We start from the raw sequence: 19,634 nt of genomic DNA on the forward strand, positions 1-19,634 counted from the left end.
GATAAAGGGGATGGAATTCCACATATGAGAAAAGGCTAAAGAGGTTAGGGCTCTTCAGCTTGGAAAAGACACAGGTGAGGGGAGATATGATTGCGATCTACCAAATCCTGAATGGTGTAGAACGAGTAGAATAAATCGATTTTTTACTCGTTCCAAAAGTACAAAGACTAAGGGACACTCAAGGAAGATACATGGAAATACTTTTAAAACAAATAGGAGGAAATATTTTTTCACTCAACGAATAGATAAGCTCTGGAACTCTTTGCTGGAGGAAGTGGTAACAGCAGTTATCATATCTGGGTTTAAAAAAGGTTTGCACGAATTCCTGGATGAAAAGTCCATAGTCTACTATTGAGGCAGACATGGGAAGCAACTGCTTGCCCTGGGATTTGTAGTATGGAGTGTTTCCACAACCTTGCTTGGCCACTGTTTGGAAAACAGGATACTGAGCTAGATGGACCATTGGCCTGACCCAGTATGGCTTCTGTTATGTTCTTATGTTTTATTAGATCATGCCTTTTCAGTGGTAGCTCAGCATCCACATACAATATGTATTATCTTTCCCAAGGGGTTTAATAACGTGAGTAACATAGTAAATAATGGCAGATAAAGACCTTTATGGTCTATCCAGTCTGCCAAATAAGATAAATTATATGTATACCAGAGTTTGATTTGTCCTTGACATTTTCAGGGCACAGACCGTAGAAGTCTGCCCAACACTCTTCTTGAACTAAAAGTTCTAAAGATAACATCAAAGTCCCTAAAATTTACACTCCAGCCCAATCATATCTATTTAGTCACGATCAGGGCACAGACTGTAGAAGTCTGCCCAGCACCGGTTTTGCTTAACAATTACTGGTGTTGCTACCTAATCTCCACTAAGGTCCTGTGGATCCATTCCTTCTAAACAGGATTCCTTTGTGTTTATCCCACGCCTGTTTGAATTCCATTACCGTTTTCATCTCCACCACCTTCTCTGTGGAAAAATACTTCCTGACTTTACTCCTGAGTCTGCCCCTCTGTCAACCTCAATTCATGTCCTTTAATTCTATCGACTGCCCGTCTCCTAAAAAGGTTTATTTGCGGATTAACACCTTTCAAATATTTGAACATCTGTATCATGTCACCCCTGTTTCTCCTTTCCTCCAAAGTATACACATTCAGGTTGCCAAGTCTCTCCTCGTACGATTTGCAATGCAAATCCCATACCATTTTTGTAGCTTTTGAGTTTATGATTTAAGTTTGCACCTGAGGCATTAGATGGTGAAGTAAATTGCTCATGGTCACAAGGAGCATTAGCAATAAAAGTGAGATTTGAATCCTGGCTTTCCAGTTCTCAGCCCACTGCTCTAATCACATTCCCTTTTCTTTTGGAAGAATATATGCTATGTCATTTAGAGGTCCTTTAACCAAGCTGCCTAAAAAGTGGCCAGCACTGATGTCAGCACACATTTAGCATGGCAGTAAAATGGCCGTGGTGCAATACTTTTTTGTGATGGCCCCCATGCTATTTTCCCCATTAGCATGTGGCCATTAGCATAGGAGCTTTTATAGCAACCTATTTGGAAGGCGGTAAGGTCTCCAATGCTAAATGTAGCATGTGGTAATGTGCCCATGCTACTCGATTAGTGTAGGCACATCTACTCGCCGCCCATGGGCATGCTACTACTACTACTACTATTTAGCATTTCTATAGCGCTACAAGGCATACGCAGCGCTGCACAAACATAGAAGAAAGACAGTCCCTGCTCAAAGAGCTTACAATCTAATAGACAAAAAATAAATAAAGTAAGCAAATCAAATCAATTAATGTGAGCGGGAAGGAAGAGAGGAGGGTAGGTGGAGGCGAGTGGTTACAAGTGGTTACGAGTCAAAAGCAATGTTAAAGAGGTGGGCTTTCAGTCTAGATTTAAAGGTGGCCAAGGATGGGGCAAGACGTAGGGGCTCAGGAAGTTTATTCCAGGCGTAGGGTGCAGCGAGACAGAAGGCGCGAAGTCTGGAGTTGGCAGTAGTGGAGAAGGGAACAGATAAGAAAGATTTATCCATGGAGTGGAGTGCACGGGAAGGGGTGTAGGGAAGGATGAGTGTGGAGAGATACTGGGGAGCAGCAGAGTGAATACATTTATAGGTTAGTAGAAGAAGTTTGAACAGAATGCGAAAATGGATAGGGAGTCAGTGAAGGGTCTTGAGGAGAGGGGTAGTATGAGTAAAGCGACCCTGGTGGAAGACGAGATGGGCAGCAGAGTTTTGAACCGACTGGAGAGGGGAGAGGTGACTAAGTGGGAGGCCAGCAAGAAGCAGATTGCAGTAATCTAAACGAGAGGTGACAAGGGTGTGGATGAGGGTTTTGGTAGAGTGCTCGGAAAGAAAGGGGCGGATTTTACGGATGTTGTAAAGAAAGAAACGACAGGTCTTGGCAATCTGCTGGATATGAGCAGAGAAGGAGAGAGAAGAGTCAAAGATGACCCCAAGGTTTCGAGCTGAGGAGACAGGGAGAATGAGAGAGCCATCAACAGAAATAGAAAACGGGGGGAGCGGGGAGGTGGGTTTGGGGGGGGGGGGGGAATGAGAAGCTCGGTTTTGGTCATATTTAATTTCAGGTGGCGTTGAGACATCCAGACAGCAATGTCAGACAAGCACGCTGAAACTTTGGTTTGGATGCAAGGTGAGATATCAGGGGCAGAAAGGTAGATTTGGGAGTCATCAGCATAGAGATGGTAGGAAAAGCCATGGGTTGAGATTAATGAGCCAAGGGAAGAAGTGTAGATAGAAAAGAGGAGGGGACCAAGAACAGAACCCTGAGGTACGCCGACAGGCAGAGGGATAGAAGTAGAAGAGGATCCACCAGAGTGAACACTAAAGGTGCGGAGGGAGAGGTAGGAAGAGAACCAGGAAAGGACAGAGCCCTGGAATCCAAGTGAGGACAGGGTATCGAGAAGTATGCTGTGATCGACAGTGTCAAAAGCAGCGGAAAGATCAAGAAGAATGAGGATGGAATATTGACCTCTGGATTTAGCCAGTAATAGGTCATTGGAGACTTTAGTAAGCGCAGTTTCGGTTGAGTGGAGAGGGCGAAAACCAGATTGTAGTGGGTCAAGAATAGCATGTGAGGAGAGAAAATCAAGGCAGCGGCGGTGAACAGCACGCTCAAGTAATTTGGAGAGAAAAGGAAGGAGGGAGATGGGTCGGTAATTAGAAGGACAAGTAGGGTCAAGTGAAGGCTTCTTAAGGAGAGGTGTGACCACAGCATGTTTAAAGGCAGCAGGGACAGTCGCAGTGGAAAGTGAGAGGTTGAGAATGTGACAGATAAAAGGAATAAGAGTAGGAGAGATGGCATTAAGAAGGTGGGTGGGAATGGGATCAGAGGAACAGGTGGTACATTTTGAGGAAGAAAGGAGAAGTGTAGTTTCCTCAATAGTAACTTCAGGAAAGGAGGAAAGGGAATGAGGGGAAGGAGAGAGAGGGGAACGGACTAGTGGAGGGAGAGCTGGTGAGGTAGAGAAAGCAAGGTTTATCTTTTGAACCTTACATGGGATTAGTGTGCACTGAGTGGGAAACTACCGAAGGACGCATCAGCACATCCCACGGTAGTGCTCTTTTAGCATGCGGGAGCCCCCATGTTGGGCCTACTGCACTTTAGTAAAAAAAAAAAAACTTAGAGAGTAATTTTATAATAAGTTGCCTAGTTGGAGAAACCAAATGGGCACATCTATTAGGTTCATTTTTACTAAGTTTAAAGGGAAGACTTTTTTCCCTCCTGGAACCGAGTAACTTGGTAGCTCTAAAAAAGCTAAACACAGTTGAGGACATCAAGTTTTTCATAAATGTATCTTTATAGGGCAGACCCACAGATGCAGTGATGTGCAAAATCTGGAATAAGTTGTTTGCAATGTGGAATGTCAGTATTGTTGGCATTCATTTTGTTCCCATTTAAAAAATTTGTGCTTATTTAATGTTGTTACTCTTTGTGGCTTTCTGCACAGTAATTATGTAATTCTGTTTCAGTCATAAATGCATATTATCTACTGTAAAACAATGTAAAAAAAACAAACAGAAAAACAGGTACTAACCTATACAATGCAATTTATGTGTGGCTCATCTGCTATTCAGATGTGTCTATGACATTATGGTGGTTATTTTAGAAGCTCCATTCTTGTTTTGGATATATGCATGGATATCCAAATCCTAATTTTACAAAGGCAGGATATGGATGTCTAACATTGCATTATGACCATATGGCAAGGGGCTGTGGTCTGGGCATGTTTTTGGTGGCACTAGGGAGGATCCAAAATGTGGATATCCAACTCTGAACACAGTAGGGGAAGGGATGTCCAAGTCTAAAAAGATGGGCATCCATATTTGGACCTGGTATTTGTCACATTCAGGTTATAGAAAGGTGCTCTGATTGAACTGTTCTCCCCGAATGGAGATCAAGAAAGTCGCACTATGTTTTTTTCTGTCCCTGGAGTGCTTATAATTAAAAATATACAAAAAGAAAAAAAAAAGAAACAAAAATAAAAATTAGAAAAGCTACAGTGGGATTTAGATTTACAACCTGTAGATTCTATATGGATGAAGTGGAGTTGTAGCCTAGTGGTTAGTGCAGTGGGCTTTGATCCTGAGGAACTGAGTTCAATTCCCCCTGCAGCTCCTTGTGACTCTGGGCAAGTCACTTAACCCTCGATATGTAAACTGCTTTGCATGTAGTTGCAAAAACCTCAGAAAGGCAGTTTATCAAGTCCCATTTCTCTTCCCTTCCCACTTTATACGATGGATGTTCCTCTGATGCCACAAAGCTGTCCATGTCCCATATCCCCCCACCCCCAGTCATAAGGTGGGCCTTTCAGTTTGTAAAATGAATGCTCATGCTGGATATTGCAAGCACATGGACATCCATCTCACATGTATGCTAGAACAGGATCCTATTCTAAAATACATGCAAGATGGATATCCATTTGTGAATTTCTGACTGGGTTGTCCACATCCTGAGATGGACAATCTTTTCTAAAATACTCCACCACATGATTAAAGTACTCCTCCACTTGATTTTAGGCTGAATAAGTGCCCCATCAGCATTCTTTGATGCAGAATACTGCTTGGATATTTCCAATCCTATTTCAATACTCAAGTTCTTGATTGGATTCAAGTCTGGGTACTGTGTTGCCCAATTGAGGGTAGAGATCTTCTTAGTTTTCATCCTGTTAATAACTGCTTTTGCTTGATGGCATGGGTCATTGTCATCCTCGAATATGTAGTCACCTTTTAAAAGTTTCCCTCTGATGGAATCATGCACTTCTTCAGTATCTCGATGTGTTCCTTGGCATTTGCCATGCTGATGATTATTTGTAAATGTCTCAATACCACTTGCTGTTATGCAACCCCAATTCATGATCTTCAATGGATATTTGACACATTCAAAAACTGTACTGTAGCTCACATTTTTCTATTGGTGTGTGATGTATTGTTCTGAATTTGTATATTTTATAATATTTCTTCCTTATTGAATTGACTATAATGTCTTTCTTTTATTGATCTGTTGTGAACCATAGTGAACTCTTAAGGGGATACAGCGGTATATAAACAATAAATTGATATTGATAATCCTCACCTGGAAATCACCTTACATATGTATGAGCTTGGTCTACAAAGAAGTAGAAAGTGCCTTTGTCAGTGAAAAATACCTTTTTACACATCTCACAAGTCCATTTTGAGTACTTATTAGCTCACATCTTTAGGTATCAATTTTCATGGTGATTCTCCTGCTTATCTTTTTTCTGTGGTGATTCCCTATACACCCTCCCGTACTTTGCGTTCACTAAAAGACAATAGGTTAGTTCTCCCACACCATTCTAAAGTTGGATGGGAATCTACTAGATCTAGCACTTTTTATTTTATCTCACGAGCATTATGGAATTCTTTACCGCAATATCTTCAGTTTGAAACTTCATATATGTCTTTTCTTCCCTCATTAAATACTCACCTTTTACAGTAGGCTTTTACTGTTTAGATTTGAACTGATTCTGCAGCGGGACACTGGGTGTAGTAATAGAGAATTATGTGGATTTTGGATTTTGTTATGAGTTATTTTGTTTTATATGCAAGTTTTTATCTATTTTCATGTATGACTGAAATATTTTTGAATGGTAAAGGTAGTTAGGTCTTTTTATATTTCAATTTGGCATGCTTTTCTGTTTTTCTATTTTTATTGTTATTTTTGTAAACCGCTTTAATTTGCTTGCAACAAAAGTGGTATAGCAAATTTTAATAAACGATAAATGATATACTTCCTCTGTGCTTCAGTCAACAACAGCTTCTTGCTTTACATTCTTCAAACCTCATTCTAAGCAACTTCTACCTACTGTGGATGAAGAAACTGCTACCTCACAGTTGTCAAACCACTACCTCAATTGTTGAGGAGAGGTGAATTTGAGGTCAGAATTATTTAACTGTGATTGGCTGAAGTTGGATCTACTTTTGCTGCAGGATGCAATTCTGCTTAACTTTACAATTTACTAAGAAGTGGACAATATTAATGCATATCCAATATACAAAATTTATTTGCAATTGCAAGAAGAATTATCACTGAAACACATAGGAGAAAATTCAATGGCACTGAAACTTGGGTGCCAAAAGTTCAGCATTAAATGCTATTCTGTAAAGGGTGTGCACCTTATATAGGATAGGATTTAATGTGGATCTCACATCTAAGTTTTGGGTGCCAGACTTATGTCTAGTGAAACCTGGTATAAATGCTGGTGCCCAAGTTAGGCGCAGTAAAGCAGTGTTCTGTAATTCTACTTTCAACTTTTAGGAATGACCCTGACATGCCCATGGCCATGCTACCCCCCTTTGAGGTATGTGCCATAGGAGTTAGGTGCTGTGCTTATAGAATAGCACACATCTAGGTGTGTGTGCACATTTTTATGAGTGCCAATTAAAATCAATAATTGGTTGTTAGCACCCAATTATTGATGGTGCTATCCAATTTATTTTTGTGCGCATCTTGGAATTGCGCCCAAAGTTGGGCGTACAACTTTGGGCGCCATATCTAGAATCTGGGAGATAATGAGGGGCATAATTGAACGAAAACGTCTATCTCCATGGGCGTTTATCTCCGAGAACGGGTCCGTGAAGGGGCGGACCGAACCGTATTTTCGGAAAAAATAGACGTCCATGTTTTATTCGACAATTTGTGAGCTGGGCGTTTTTGTTTTTCAGCGATAATGGAAAATGAAAGCGCCCAGCTCAAAAACGAATAAATCCAAGTCATTTGTTCGTGGGAGGGGCCAGGATTCGTAGTGCACTGGTCCCCCTCACATGCCAGGACATCAACCGGGCACCCTAGGGGGCACTTTTACAAAACCAAAAAAACAGGTAAAAGAGCTCCCAGGTGCATAGCACCCTTCCCTTGTGTGTTGAGCCCCCCAAATCCCCCTCAAAACCCACTGCCCACAAGTCTACACCATTACTATAGCCCTAAGGGGTGAAGGGGGCACCTACAAGTGGGTACAGTGGGGTTGGGGGGGGTTGGACGACTAATAAGCATTAAGCAGCACAATTGTAACAGGTAGGGGGGATGGGCCTGGGTCCACCTGCCTGAAGTCCACTGCACCCCCTAACAACTCCTCCAGTGAGCTGCATACTGCTGCCAGGGAGCTGGGTATGACATTTGAGGGTGAAAATAAAAAGTTGTGAAACATCATTTTTTTGTGGTGGGAGGGGGTTAGTGACCACTGGGGGAGTCAGGCGAGGTCATCCCCGATTCCTTCCAGTGGTCATCTGGTCATTTAGGGCACTTTTTGGGGCCTTATTCGTGAAAAAACAGGGTCCAGGAAAAGTGTCCTAAATTCTAGCTACAAACGCATACTTTTTTCCCATTATAGGTGAAATGCGCCCATCTTTGTTCGGCAGATAACCACGCCCCAGTTCCGCCTTCGCCACACCTCTGACACGCCCCCATCAACTTTGTCCGCATCCGCGACGGAGTGCAGTTGAAAACGTCCAAAAATCGGCTTTCGATTATACCGCTTTATTCGTTTTTGTGAGATAAACGTCCATCTCCCGATTTGGGTCGCAATATAGGCGTTTTTCTTTTTCAATTATAAGCAGGAATGTATGGTGTTGCACCACAACATCTACAGTGAAAAATTGCATACTGAAACTTCAAAACAGCATTAAGAGCAGCTTTTTCCAGACTTTTGCACACCACTTTATTACTTTGAGCTATTCCATTTTATCCTTTTAAGTTTCTGTATAGCAGCTGCCTTACTGAGCAATTACCACTGACATTCTAGAAACTAGTCAGGGATCAGTCACTATGACCCTTATTTTAGAAGCATCTAAGTGGCGGTATTTAAATGTCTGGAGAGACATGGACATTTAAATGCCATTTTGAAATAAAAGAAGAAAATTGAGGGGCAGAGCAAGATGGTGGATCGGAAGCGCTGGCTGCTGAGTCTGCATTTGCTTCTTTATTTTTCTTACTTGCTTTAAGCAATGGGGAGGAAGAAAGAGTGCTTTCAAACTGCAGGGAATGTGCCTTTTCTGGTTCCAATATCTGGACCATTTGATTGTTTTGTTGTATGTGGCTTAGGCTTGATTACTGCTCTGGAGCAGAGGTCGCTGGAGATGTCACCATTGCAGGAAGGGGCAACATCTTACGAGGCTCTCAGATCATCCCAGCAAAACCTACTGATAGTCCCCTATTTCAGACACATCAGATGATTCTATAAGAAACTCGTCTTCACCATGACAGCCCTTACAATATGAATTTGCCATTGTACATAATATAGTAACATAATAACAGAAGGCAGATAAAGAGCAGCATGGTCTATCTAGCTGCCCAGCAAGGTGGTTAGTGTTGTACCTGCTACCTTGTGCAGAACATGCAGGTTACTTCCTCAATACTTTTGTTTAAGAACACACCCTTCGGTGTCATTGTTTTTCTCTGATTTCACTTCTTTCTATATAGGGATCCATTGGATTTATCCCACACTTTTTTGAATTCTGTCAATGTCTTTGTCCCCATCACCTTCACGTAGAGAGCATTCCAGCTATCGATCACCCTTTCTGTGAGGGCATTCCAGCTATCGACCACCCTTTCTGTGAAAACGTATTTCATGATGTTGATTTTAAGCTTACCTCCTTGCAACTTAATTTCATATCCTCTAGTTCTATAGCTTCCCCATCTCTGAAAAAGATTGCATGCTCAACAATACCTTTCAAGTATTTAAACATCTATATCATATCACACCTCCCTCTTCTTCCCTCCAAAATATATACTGTATATTCATGTCTTCAAGTCTCTCCTCATATGCCTTCTGGTGCAGACCCTACTTCAAATCTTTTTATATCCTTAGCAAAATAAGGCCAAGAAAACTGAATACAATACTCCAAGTGGGGCCTCACCAATGACTTGTGTAGTGGAATTATCTCCTCCTCTCTTCTGCTGGTTGTTCCTATCTCTATGCAGCCTAGCATCCTTCGAATCCTTCTGGCTTTCGCCACTGATTTCTCACATTATTTTGTTGCCCTGAGATCCTCAAACATTAACAGTTAACCCTCAGTACTGTTTGGGCCTGTTGGTGCTGGGTCTCAGAATCAAAAACCCAACGCCTCACCCCCACAAATTCCCCAACTGATTTCTTAGTACCACCGGCTGGGCAAGTACCAAAAACAACCATAAACAAGAGAAGCTTCTCACATTACCAACATTTATTTCTTACCCAAGAACATAGTAACATAGTAACATAGTAACATAGTAGATGACGGCAGAAAAAGACCTGCATGGTCCATCCAGTCTGCCCAAGACAAACTCATATGTGTATACCTTACCTTGAATTGAATTTGTACCTGTCCTTTTCAGGGCACAGACCATATAAGTCTGCCCAGCAGTATTTCCCGCCTCCCAACCACCAATCCCGCCTCCCATCACCGGCTCTGGTACAGACCGTATAAGTCTGCCCTCCCCTATCCTTGCTTCCCAACCACCACCCCCTCTTCCCCCCACCTGCTCCGCCACCCAATTTCAGCTAAGCTTCTGAGGATCCATTCCTTCTGCACAGGATTCCTCTATGCATATCCCATGCATGTTTGAACTCTGTTACCGTTTTCATCTCCACCACCTCCCGCGGGAGGGCATTCCAAGCGTTCACCACCCTCTCCGTGAAAAAATACTTCCTGACATCTTTCCTGAGTCTGCCCCCCTTCAATCTCATTTCATGTCCTCTCGTTCTACCGCCTTCCCATCTCCAGAAAAGTTTCGTTTGCGGATTAATACCATTCAAATATTTGAACGTCTGTATCATATCACCCCTGTTCCTCCTTTCCTCCAGGGTGTACATGTTCAGGTCAGCAAGCCTCTCTTCATACGTCTTGGAACGTAAATCCCATACCATCCTCGTAGCTTTTCTTTGCACCGCTTCCATTTTTTTAACATCCTTCGCAAGATATGGCCTCCAAAACTGAACACAATACTCCAGGTGGGGCCTCACCAATGTCTTATACAGGGGCATTAAAACCTCCTTTCTTCTGCTGGTCACTCCTCTCTCTATACAGCCTAGCAATCTTCTAGCTACGGCCACCGCCTTGTCACACTCTTTCGTCGCCTTCAGGTCCTCAGATACTATCACCCCAAGATCCCTCTCCCCGTCCGTGCCTATCAGACTCTCCCCGCCTAACACATAAGTCTCCCTTGGATTTCTACTCCCTAAGTGCATCACTTTGCATTTCTTCGCATTGAATTTTAATTGCCAAACGTTAGACCATTCTTCTAGCTTCTTCAGATCTTTGTTCATGTTTTCCACTCCCTCCGGGGTGTCCACTCTGTTGGAAATCTTGGTGCCATCCGCAAAAAGGCAAACTTTACTTTGTAACCCTTCGGCTATGTCACTCACAAATATATTGAACAGAATCAGCCCCAGCACCGATTCCTGAGGCACTCCACTACTCACCTTTTCCTCCTCCAAGCGAACTCCATTTACCACCACCCTCTGGCGTCTGTCCATCAACCAGTTCCTAATCCAGTTCACCACTTTGGGTCCTATCTTCAGGCTGTCTAGTTTATTTAAGAGCCTCCTGTGGGGAACCGTGTCAAAAGCCTTGCTGAAATCTAAGTAGATGACGTCCATAGCACGTCCTTGATTTAATTCTCCTGTCACCCAGTCAAAGAATTCAATGAGATTCGTTTGGCACGATTTCCCTTTGGTGAAACCATGTTGTCTCGGATCTTGCAACTTATTGGCTTCCAGGAAATTCACTATCCTTTCCTTCAGCATGGCTTCCATTACTTTTCCAATAACCGAAGTGAGGCTTACCGGCCTGTAGTTTCCAGCTTCTTCCCTATCCCCACTTTTGTGAAGAGGGACCACCTCCGCCGTTCTCCAATCCCTCGGAACCTCTCCCGTCTCCAAGGATTTATTAAACAAGTCTTTAAGAGGACCTGCCAGAACCTCTCTGAGCTCCCTCAGTATTCTGGGGTGGATCCCGTCTGGCCCCATGGCTTTGTCCACCTTTAGCTTTCCAAGTTGTTGATACACACTCTCTTCTGTGAACGGCGCTCTATCCACCTCATTCTCAGGTGTACTTTTGCCAGTCCCTCTCGGTCCTTCCCCAGGGTTTTCTTCAGTGAAAACAGAACAAAAGTATCTATTTAGCAAATTGGCTTTTTCTTCATCATTTTCTACATAGCGTTTTGTTGTATCTTTTAGTCTCACAATTCCCTTTATAGTCTTTCTCCTTTCACTAATATACCTGAATAAGTTTTTGTCTCCCCTCCTTACATTTCTAGCCATTTGTTCTTCCGCTTGCGCCTTCGCCAGACGTACCTCTCTCTTGGTTAGGAGTTAGGAGTAGCACATAAGAAGCAGGGTAGTGAGGGAACATAAAAAGGGGGGAGCCATGGAAATGATTGCATATTCCTTAGTCTATTGAGATAGACTTAAGGAAGATTTTCATGGACGACCTCTTGTTCCAGACTAGGCAGTTATATAGGCTGAACTGGTTCTCAGGAACACATCATGCATCTTGCAGGATATGTCATTTGTTTCTTACAATTGCCCAAAAAGCACATAAAATATATATTGCATTTCCTTAGAAGTTACATGCTCAGCACATCCTCAATAAAAGCAATCCGTATCTCACTTCAAAGGAGTCAGGGTTCCTTTCCCACAGACCCTACCTCTGCAATAAGCCATTCTCCTATCCTGTCCTGAATTACAGGATTTTCTGTCTCTCTCTGCTCTGCCAGGTACTCCGCCCCCTGACACATGGAAATTAGTTCACAGCCTAAAAAGTCTCCAGAGGCTTTTAAACACACTCATGTAAACAGTGAATGGCATGAATTGTCTCTCAATTACCTGCCAGAGGAAGGTAGGGGAGGGGTGAGGTACTTGCAGATGGCTTGCTCAATATCATTGTAATCTACAGAAAAAAAAGAAACCTTCACTTCTTATTGTCTATAGACCACTTCTTAGATATTAGATATTTAGCAGTACTGAAACTGCTTGGTCTAGGCCTTTCATAAGTACGCCTCCACCAACGGTACCATACCACATATCAGGCACAGTCTATATCCCATCCATACTCATTCACTGTCCCATTCTATGTTTGTCAGTTAACATGAGAATTGCATATACTCTCAGAGCTTATTTTATGAAAATACTAGTAAACAAAGGCCCGTTTCTGAGAGCAATGAAACGGGCGCTAGCAAGGGTTTCATGGCTGCATGGCTCATCGTGGTTTTACCTGGTTCGTGGCGTGCACCGCTGTTGTTTCCATTGTAGCTCTGTGTGGGTGGCGGTTTTCGTGCCCCGCCCTCGACATTGCATTTTGACACAAGGGCGGAGCAGAGCTACAGTGTGGAAATCCGGAGTTTGTGGCCTGAGTAGATCGTTGGAGTTGAGAATGTGTCCGCCCTCAACGTCATAACGTTTGACGCGAGGGCGGGGCCCAGAGACTGTGATTTTCGTGGCTTCAGAGCTTCAAACATATGAACCTTGGCTTCAGTGACGTCAGCAGATAATAGAACGTTGAGGGTGAGTTTTATATATATATATAGATTTTTAAATGTATCTGATGTATATATTGGGTAACAGGGATATTCATACTTTTATGCAACTCTAATGTAGGCATGTTTCAGGGAAGGTTTGGGGTGGAGCCTGGGCAGAGTCTGAATTTATGCATGTACTTTAGACGTACACTCATTCACATGTATTTTACATGCAAACAGACACACCTGCTCCAGAATTCTGGCTTCATCATGTTAGTCATGATTTCTGCAGCTTAGGCACATAGGCGTGTTTGTATCTTTATAAAATAGGCCCAAACTAGGTGCTTGTTTGTCCTGACAACCTAGGCAACCTGTTAAAAAAGTGACCCTCCTCATGTCAAACCACTGCATTAACTGTTGGCGTGAGTATGCAACAACTGATAGCATGCTCTAATTTCCTTTTTTAACTGCTTAACACACTTTGAGGCATATATTCAAAGCATTTAGGGTCCTTTTACCAAACTGCGGTAGAAAGGGCCCTGCAGTAGCAGCGGGGACTGTTTTTTTTCTTATGCGCCAGGGCCCTTTTTCCTGCAGCAGGTAAAAAAAAATCCCCCAAACTGGGCATGCAGTAATATTACTCTTACCATGTGGCCATTTGGCAGGGAGCACTTGCCGCCACCCATTGAGATGGTGGTAAGGGATCCCACATTACCCTGGCGGTACCGGGCACCATGTGGCACTGCCCAATTCCCGCCGGGTAACCCCCAGCAGCGCCAGAAAAGGTGTGCACTGGATGCAGAACTGCTGCCGGTAGCCATATTGGGCTGGTGGTAGTTACGGGTTGCTGCGTGGCGACCCTTTAGTAAAAGACGCCCCCTAATGAGCTCCTTTGGTAAAAGGGGCCCTTTATTTATTTATTTATTATCTCTGTTTATGGATTTCTTTTACTCGGTTCCAACACAATTAGGGGTATCTATCACTCTGGTGTGTGTTTTATATCTGTGTTCTGTTTTTTCATTAAACCGTGACTGTAAAGTTTTAAGGACTCCTCATGTTTGTGTGCAGCTGTCGAGCAGTTAGAACAGATGTTTAGAAACTGGTTCATCCTATCAATTAAAATATTATTTTATTAAGAAAGCTAAAAAAAGCATTCCAATTTTTGCAAGATTATGATCTTACAGAGGGAATCAGAAAAAGATTATTAAAGCTTTTCTGTATTTTGAGATATTAAGGTGGGCATATTAAAAATACTTATCTGGTATATTAAAATATGAAATGAAAGTTCTGAAAACAACTGCCTTTTTATCAATTTCCCATCAGTATCCTTTAATTGAATGAACAATTAGCTCATTCATTTTTTTTTATAAACTCTCAGCATTAGGCCATCACTTGTTAACATTTTCTATATGCCCAACAAATATAATTTAAAGATGGGCTATATTGTCTAAGCAGGATTGTCTTCCATTCTACACCAATAGAAAGCAAATTAAAAACCCATGGGATAGGAGGCAATGTTTTGTTGTGCATTAGAAATTGTTTGATGGATAGAAAACAGAGGGTAGGGTTAAATGGTCAATTCTCTTAGTGGAAGAGAGTGAATAATGGAGTGCCCCAGGGATCTGTACTGGGACTGGTGCTGTTTAACATATTTATTAATGACCTGGAAATGGGAACGAGTGAGGTGATTAAATGTGTAGAAGACACAAAACTATTCAAAGTTGTTAAAATGCATACAGATTACAAAAAATTGCAGGAAGACTGGGCATCCAAATGGCAGATGAGATTTAATGTGGACAAGTGCAAAGTGATGCACATTGGGGAAAAATAATCCAAATCATAGTTATTTAATGCTAGGTTCCACCCTAGCAGTCAGCACCCAAGAAAAAGATCTAGTTGTCATCGTGAACAATATACTGAAATCTTCTGCCCGATGTGTGGCAGCAGCCAATGCTAGGAATTATTAGGAAAGGGATAGAAAGTAAGATAAAGAATATTATAATGCCTCTGTATTGCTCCATGGTGCAACCACACTTCCTCTCATATGAGGAAAGGCTTAAGAAGTTAGGATGCTACAGCTTGGAAAAGAGATAACTGGTGGTGGTGGGGGGGGGGGGGGGATATGATAGAATTCTACAAAATACTGAGTGATGTAGAATGGGGAAACATAAATCGATATTTTATTTCTTTTTACTCTTTCAAAACATACGAAGAGTAGGGGGCACTCATGGAACTTACATGGTACTACTTTTAAAATGACCAAGAGGAAATATCTTTTTCACTCAATGAATAGTTAAGTTCTCAAACTCGTTTCCAGAAGATGTGGTATCAGCGGTAAGTGTATTTGGGTTTAAGAAAGATTTTGAAAAGTTCCTGGAGGAAAAGTCCATAGTCTGCTATTAAGATAGATATAGGGAAAGCCATTGCTTGTCTCTGGGATAAGTCACATGAATCTTGCTAGAATGTGGGATTCTGTCAGGTCTTGTGACGTGAATTGGCCACTGTTGGAAGCAGGATACTGGGTTAGATGGACCATTGATCTGATCCAGTATAGCTATTCTTATGTTCTAAATTTATAGAAGCATGACCTTAAGTGAAGTCCATAAGACCACATATCAAGGCCACAACTTTTTTCTTTTATATTTCCAAATAGAATGAAGATCCAAAGGCTAAGGTAGTGGTTCCCAAACCTGGTCATGGAGGCATCACAGCAAGTCAGGTTTTCAGGATATCTACAATGAGTATTTATGAAAGATATTTGAATGCACTGCCTCCACTGCATGCAAATCTCTCATGAATATTCATTGTGGATATCCTTAAAACCTGACTCGCTGGGGTGCCTCCAGGACCAGGTCTGGGAACCACTGGGCTAAGGAATGCCCATCAGGCCTTAAATCTGGTTTCACAGAGAAGCAAAAATATTTCCAAAGGGAGTTACCTGGCGGTCATCGGGCAGTGCCGCGTGCTACCCAGCTACCACCAGGTTAGTGCGGGAGCCTTTACTGCCACCTCAAAGGATGGCAGTAAGTGCTCCCCACAGCATGGCCACATGGTAACAGCAATGTCTTTTTTTGACCTAATGTCTTTTTTCAACCTTTTTAACCTCTGTGGTAAAAAGGGCCTCAGTGCATGGCAAAAACAGCTCCTGTTGCTAGTGCAGGGTCCTTTCTACTGCAGCTTACTATGGTGTTCTTCTTGTGCTATTAGTGACAGAGAAAAAGATGAATTATTTATTTCTTTTATTTGTTGCATTTGTATCCCACATTTCCCCACCCTTTTGCAGGCTCAATGTGGCTTACATTATGCCGTAATAGCGATCGCCATTTCCGGAATGAGAAATACAAAGTAGTGTTACGTTAAAGATCATAGATATTAAAGTAAATTATAAAGTAATTTAGACAAAACAGTTCATTTCAGGCATAAGAGATGAGGGGGTGATGCGTTAATGTTCACTAGTAACAAATTGATTGAAGTAGGTGTGGAGAGTAAATTATAAAGTAATTTGGATAAACAGTCACATTTCAGGCATAAGTGATAAGGGGGTAATGCGTTGATGTTCATTGGTAACAAATTGATTGAAAACAGTCGGGTGTAGAGAGTTCGAATTTAACTGGTTCGGCTGGAGTTTTGAAGTTAGGTCATTTATGATGGCTCATTCTGGTAAGTCTTCTTGAACAGGTAGGTCTTTAGTAACTTCCGGAAGGTTGCTAAGTCATGTGTTGTTTTCAGGACCATTGGTAGTGCATTCCACAGTTGTGTGCTGATGTAGGAAAAGCAAGATGCATGTATTGATTTATATTTAAGTCCTTTACAACTTGGGTAGTGGAGGTTCAAGAATGTGCGTGATGATCTTATTGTGTTATGAACTACCTAGAAAGTTCAAGATCATGACTGCTTGATACACAAGCTTTCCTATATGGTTTTGAAGTCCTAGCCACATCCTTTACTGAAATATGACGTATGCAGTGAATAATTGAATAAATCATATATAATCTTGGAATAAAACTATCTACACAACTCTGTTTCATACATGATCTTTCTTTAAAATACAGTGCAGATTCCAGGACCAGTAGAAAACTTTCAGGCTGTATCTACCTCGCCTACCTCAATTCTGGTTTCTTGGGAACCCCCCGCCTATGCAAATGGTCCAGTCCAGGGTTATAGATTGTTCTGCACAGAGACTACTTCTGGAAGAGAACAGGTAATCTAGTATTCTCTTGGGGCTAAGGGTAAATACATCACAGTTTTCACTGCTACGAGCAACACAAATAAATTAAGAGCAAAAAAGATGATTAATTTAATTAAACATTATGGGGCTTAATGTTATAAATCAATGTAATGTGTGTTAACCTAAGAATTAATGCTCATGAAATAGATCTGTGCCTGTTGAAAAGTTTAATGTCCATTAAATTTTTTTATAAAAATACATGTGTGAAATGAACTGAAAAAAAAATAAAAAAAAAAAAATAAAGAAAAAAAGACAAACTAAAATTGAACTGAAATATTTTGTCCTATGCACATTCCTCGGTTTAGGGCAGGGTTTACACAATGGGTGTGCTTTCGTGAGCATGCATTCAGGGGCCCTTTTACTAAGGTGCAGGAGGGCTAACGCGATGATATCACATGCCAAATCGGTACTACCGCTGGGTTAGCGCATGCTCTCAGCGGTAATTCTGAGTTTGGTACACGCCAAATCCCTCGCTTGAAAATAATTTTCTATTTTCTACACGGGGGTGTTTCTGGCGGTAATCATCAGTTGTTGCACACTGCAAGGTTACCGTGCAGGTGGCGCGTGAGCCCTTACCGCTAAGTCAATGGGTGGCGGTAAGTGCTCAGGTCGTAAATTGATGCACGCTAGTTTTAGTTTCAGCGCACGCTCATTTCCCAGTCCATTTTTTAAAAAATACTCTTTTCTCAGCCGTGATGAAAAATGGCCCAGCACACTCCCAAAACACATGCCCACACTACTGCAGGCCACTTTTTACTGCAGTTTAGTAAAAGGACCCCTTAGTTTATTTGGGTTTCAAAAGTACGTAAATAACTTGTATGCACATATAGCTATGAACTAACTTGTACAACTGATGATACACAAGGTTTTGTGCACATACAGGGCATGCTTTAAAAAAAAATAGGCCAATCATGAAAAAAATGTCTGAAAGTTGGGAAAATGTTATTTTAAATGAGTTCAAACTGAATATTTTTTGACCATGCAGACCCCTAATTTACATTTGTATATGCACATAAATTAAAAGGGCAATTCAATAGACACACAAAAAATCCACTGCTGAAAAATAACCAAAGTGTAAAATAAAAGGAAGGAAAAAGCCTCAAAGAAAAGTGGAAATTTTGAGTGATTTTGTAAATGAGTGCTGTGTTAATCCAGCACCCATTTTCTGTTGCTTCAATTTAATAGACATACATGCCACTTACACAGTGGCGTTCCTAGGGGGGGGCGGTGGGTGCAGTCCGCCCCGGGTGCACACCGCTGGGGGGGTGCCACGCGCCTGTCGGTGCTGCTCGTTCCGTGCTCCCTCTGCCCCGAAACAAGTTACTTCCTGTTCCGGGGCAGAGGGAGCATGGAACGAGCGAAGCCGACAGGCGCGCGGCACCCCCCCCCCCCCAGCAGGTAAAAATGCACCCGGGGGGGTGCATCGGTGATCCGCCCCGGGTGTCAGCCGCCCTAGGAACGACACTGCACGTACATGCATCAGAGATGCCAATAAGTTGCTGGTACACACATATGCGCATTAGATGCTATTCTGTAAGGGGTCTTTTTACTAAGCTGTGGTATAAGGGGACCTGTGCTAGCTATTGTCAGCACGTGTTTTTGATGTGCACTGAGGCCCTCTTTTACCATAGCAGGTAAAAGGCTGGCCATTTTTGGGGGGGAGGGGAGCGCTTAATGCCACCCATTGAGGTGGCAGTATGGGCGTCTGTGCTAACCCAGTGGTAACTGGGTAGTGAGCAGCACTGCCCGATTACTGCCGAGTAAGTACTGGTGCTATAAAAATAGCACCGGAAATGGCGTGCGCTGATGGTGGGAACAATGACCCACAAGATCATACACGGTGAATCCCCTGGCTACATGAGTGATTTGATCGACCTCCCTGCCAGAAATAGATCTATTTCTTCACGAACCTATCTTAACCTACACCTTCCCAATTGCAGAGGAATTAAATGCAAGACCTACTATGCATCTAGTTTCTCGTTTTTGGGCAGCCAGCTTTGGAATGCTCTACCAAGACCTACACGATTAAAATGTTGAAAGTTCACCTCTTTAAGCAAGCCTACTCTAATGTCCCAACCTAATCTTACCAACCTCCATTCCCAATTCTGTTCTGACTTAGATACCGACCTCATCATTGGTTTTACTTACCCCTCCTTCCCATCCCCCCTCTACGCATCCCATCCTTCTCTTCTCCATCTCCCCTTTATTATATCCTTCCTTACCCCTTTTCCCCCAACTTATACTATCCTATCCTGTCTACCCTATTTTATCCTAATCATACATTATCAAACTCAACTTATCATACATTATTCAAGCTCAACTTCATAATGTTTCACTACCGTTTTGAAATTTCTATTATAAGACTTTGTATTTCAAATTACTATGTAAGCTGCATTGAACCTGCATTGTGTGGGAAAG

At 42.2% G+C, this 19,634-nt stretch overlaps 1 protein-coding gene across 1 annotated transcript in view; it reads left to right on the forward strand.

Moving 5' to 3' along the window:
• DCC (DCC netrin 1 receptor) overlaps nt 1–19,634 on the forward strand; it is a 1,295,383-nt gene that overhangs the window by 795,311 nt on the left and 480,438 nt on the right. The window contains exon 10 of the mRNA XM_030191909.1: nt 17,041–17,189. Coding sequence (XP_030047769.1) covers nt 17,041–17,189 — 149 coding nt within the window. The remainder of the gene's footprint in view (nt 1–17,040; nt 17,190–19,634) is intronic.

The sequence above is a fragment of the Microcaecilia unicolor genome, chromosome 2 (genome assembly GCF_901765095.1).
Source record: "Microcaecilia unicolor chromosome 2, aMicUni1.1, whole genome shotgun sequence".
Taxonomy (NCBI): domain Eukaryota; kingdom Metazoa; phylum Chordata; class Amphibia; order Gymnophiona; family Siphonopidae; genus Microcaecilia; species Microcaecilia unicolor.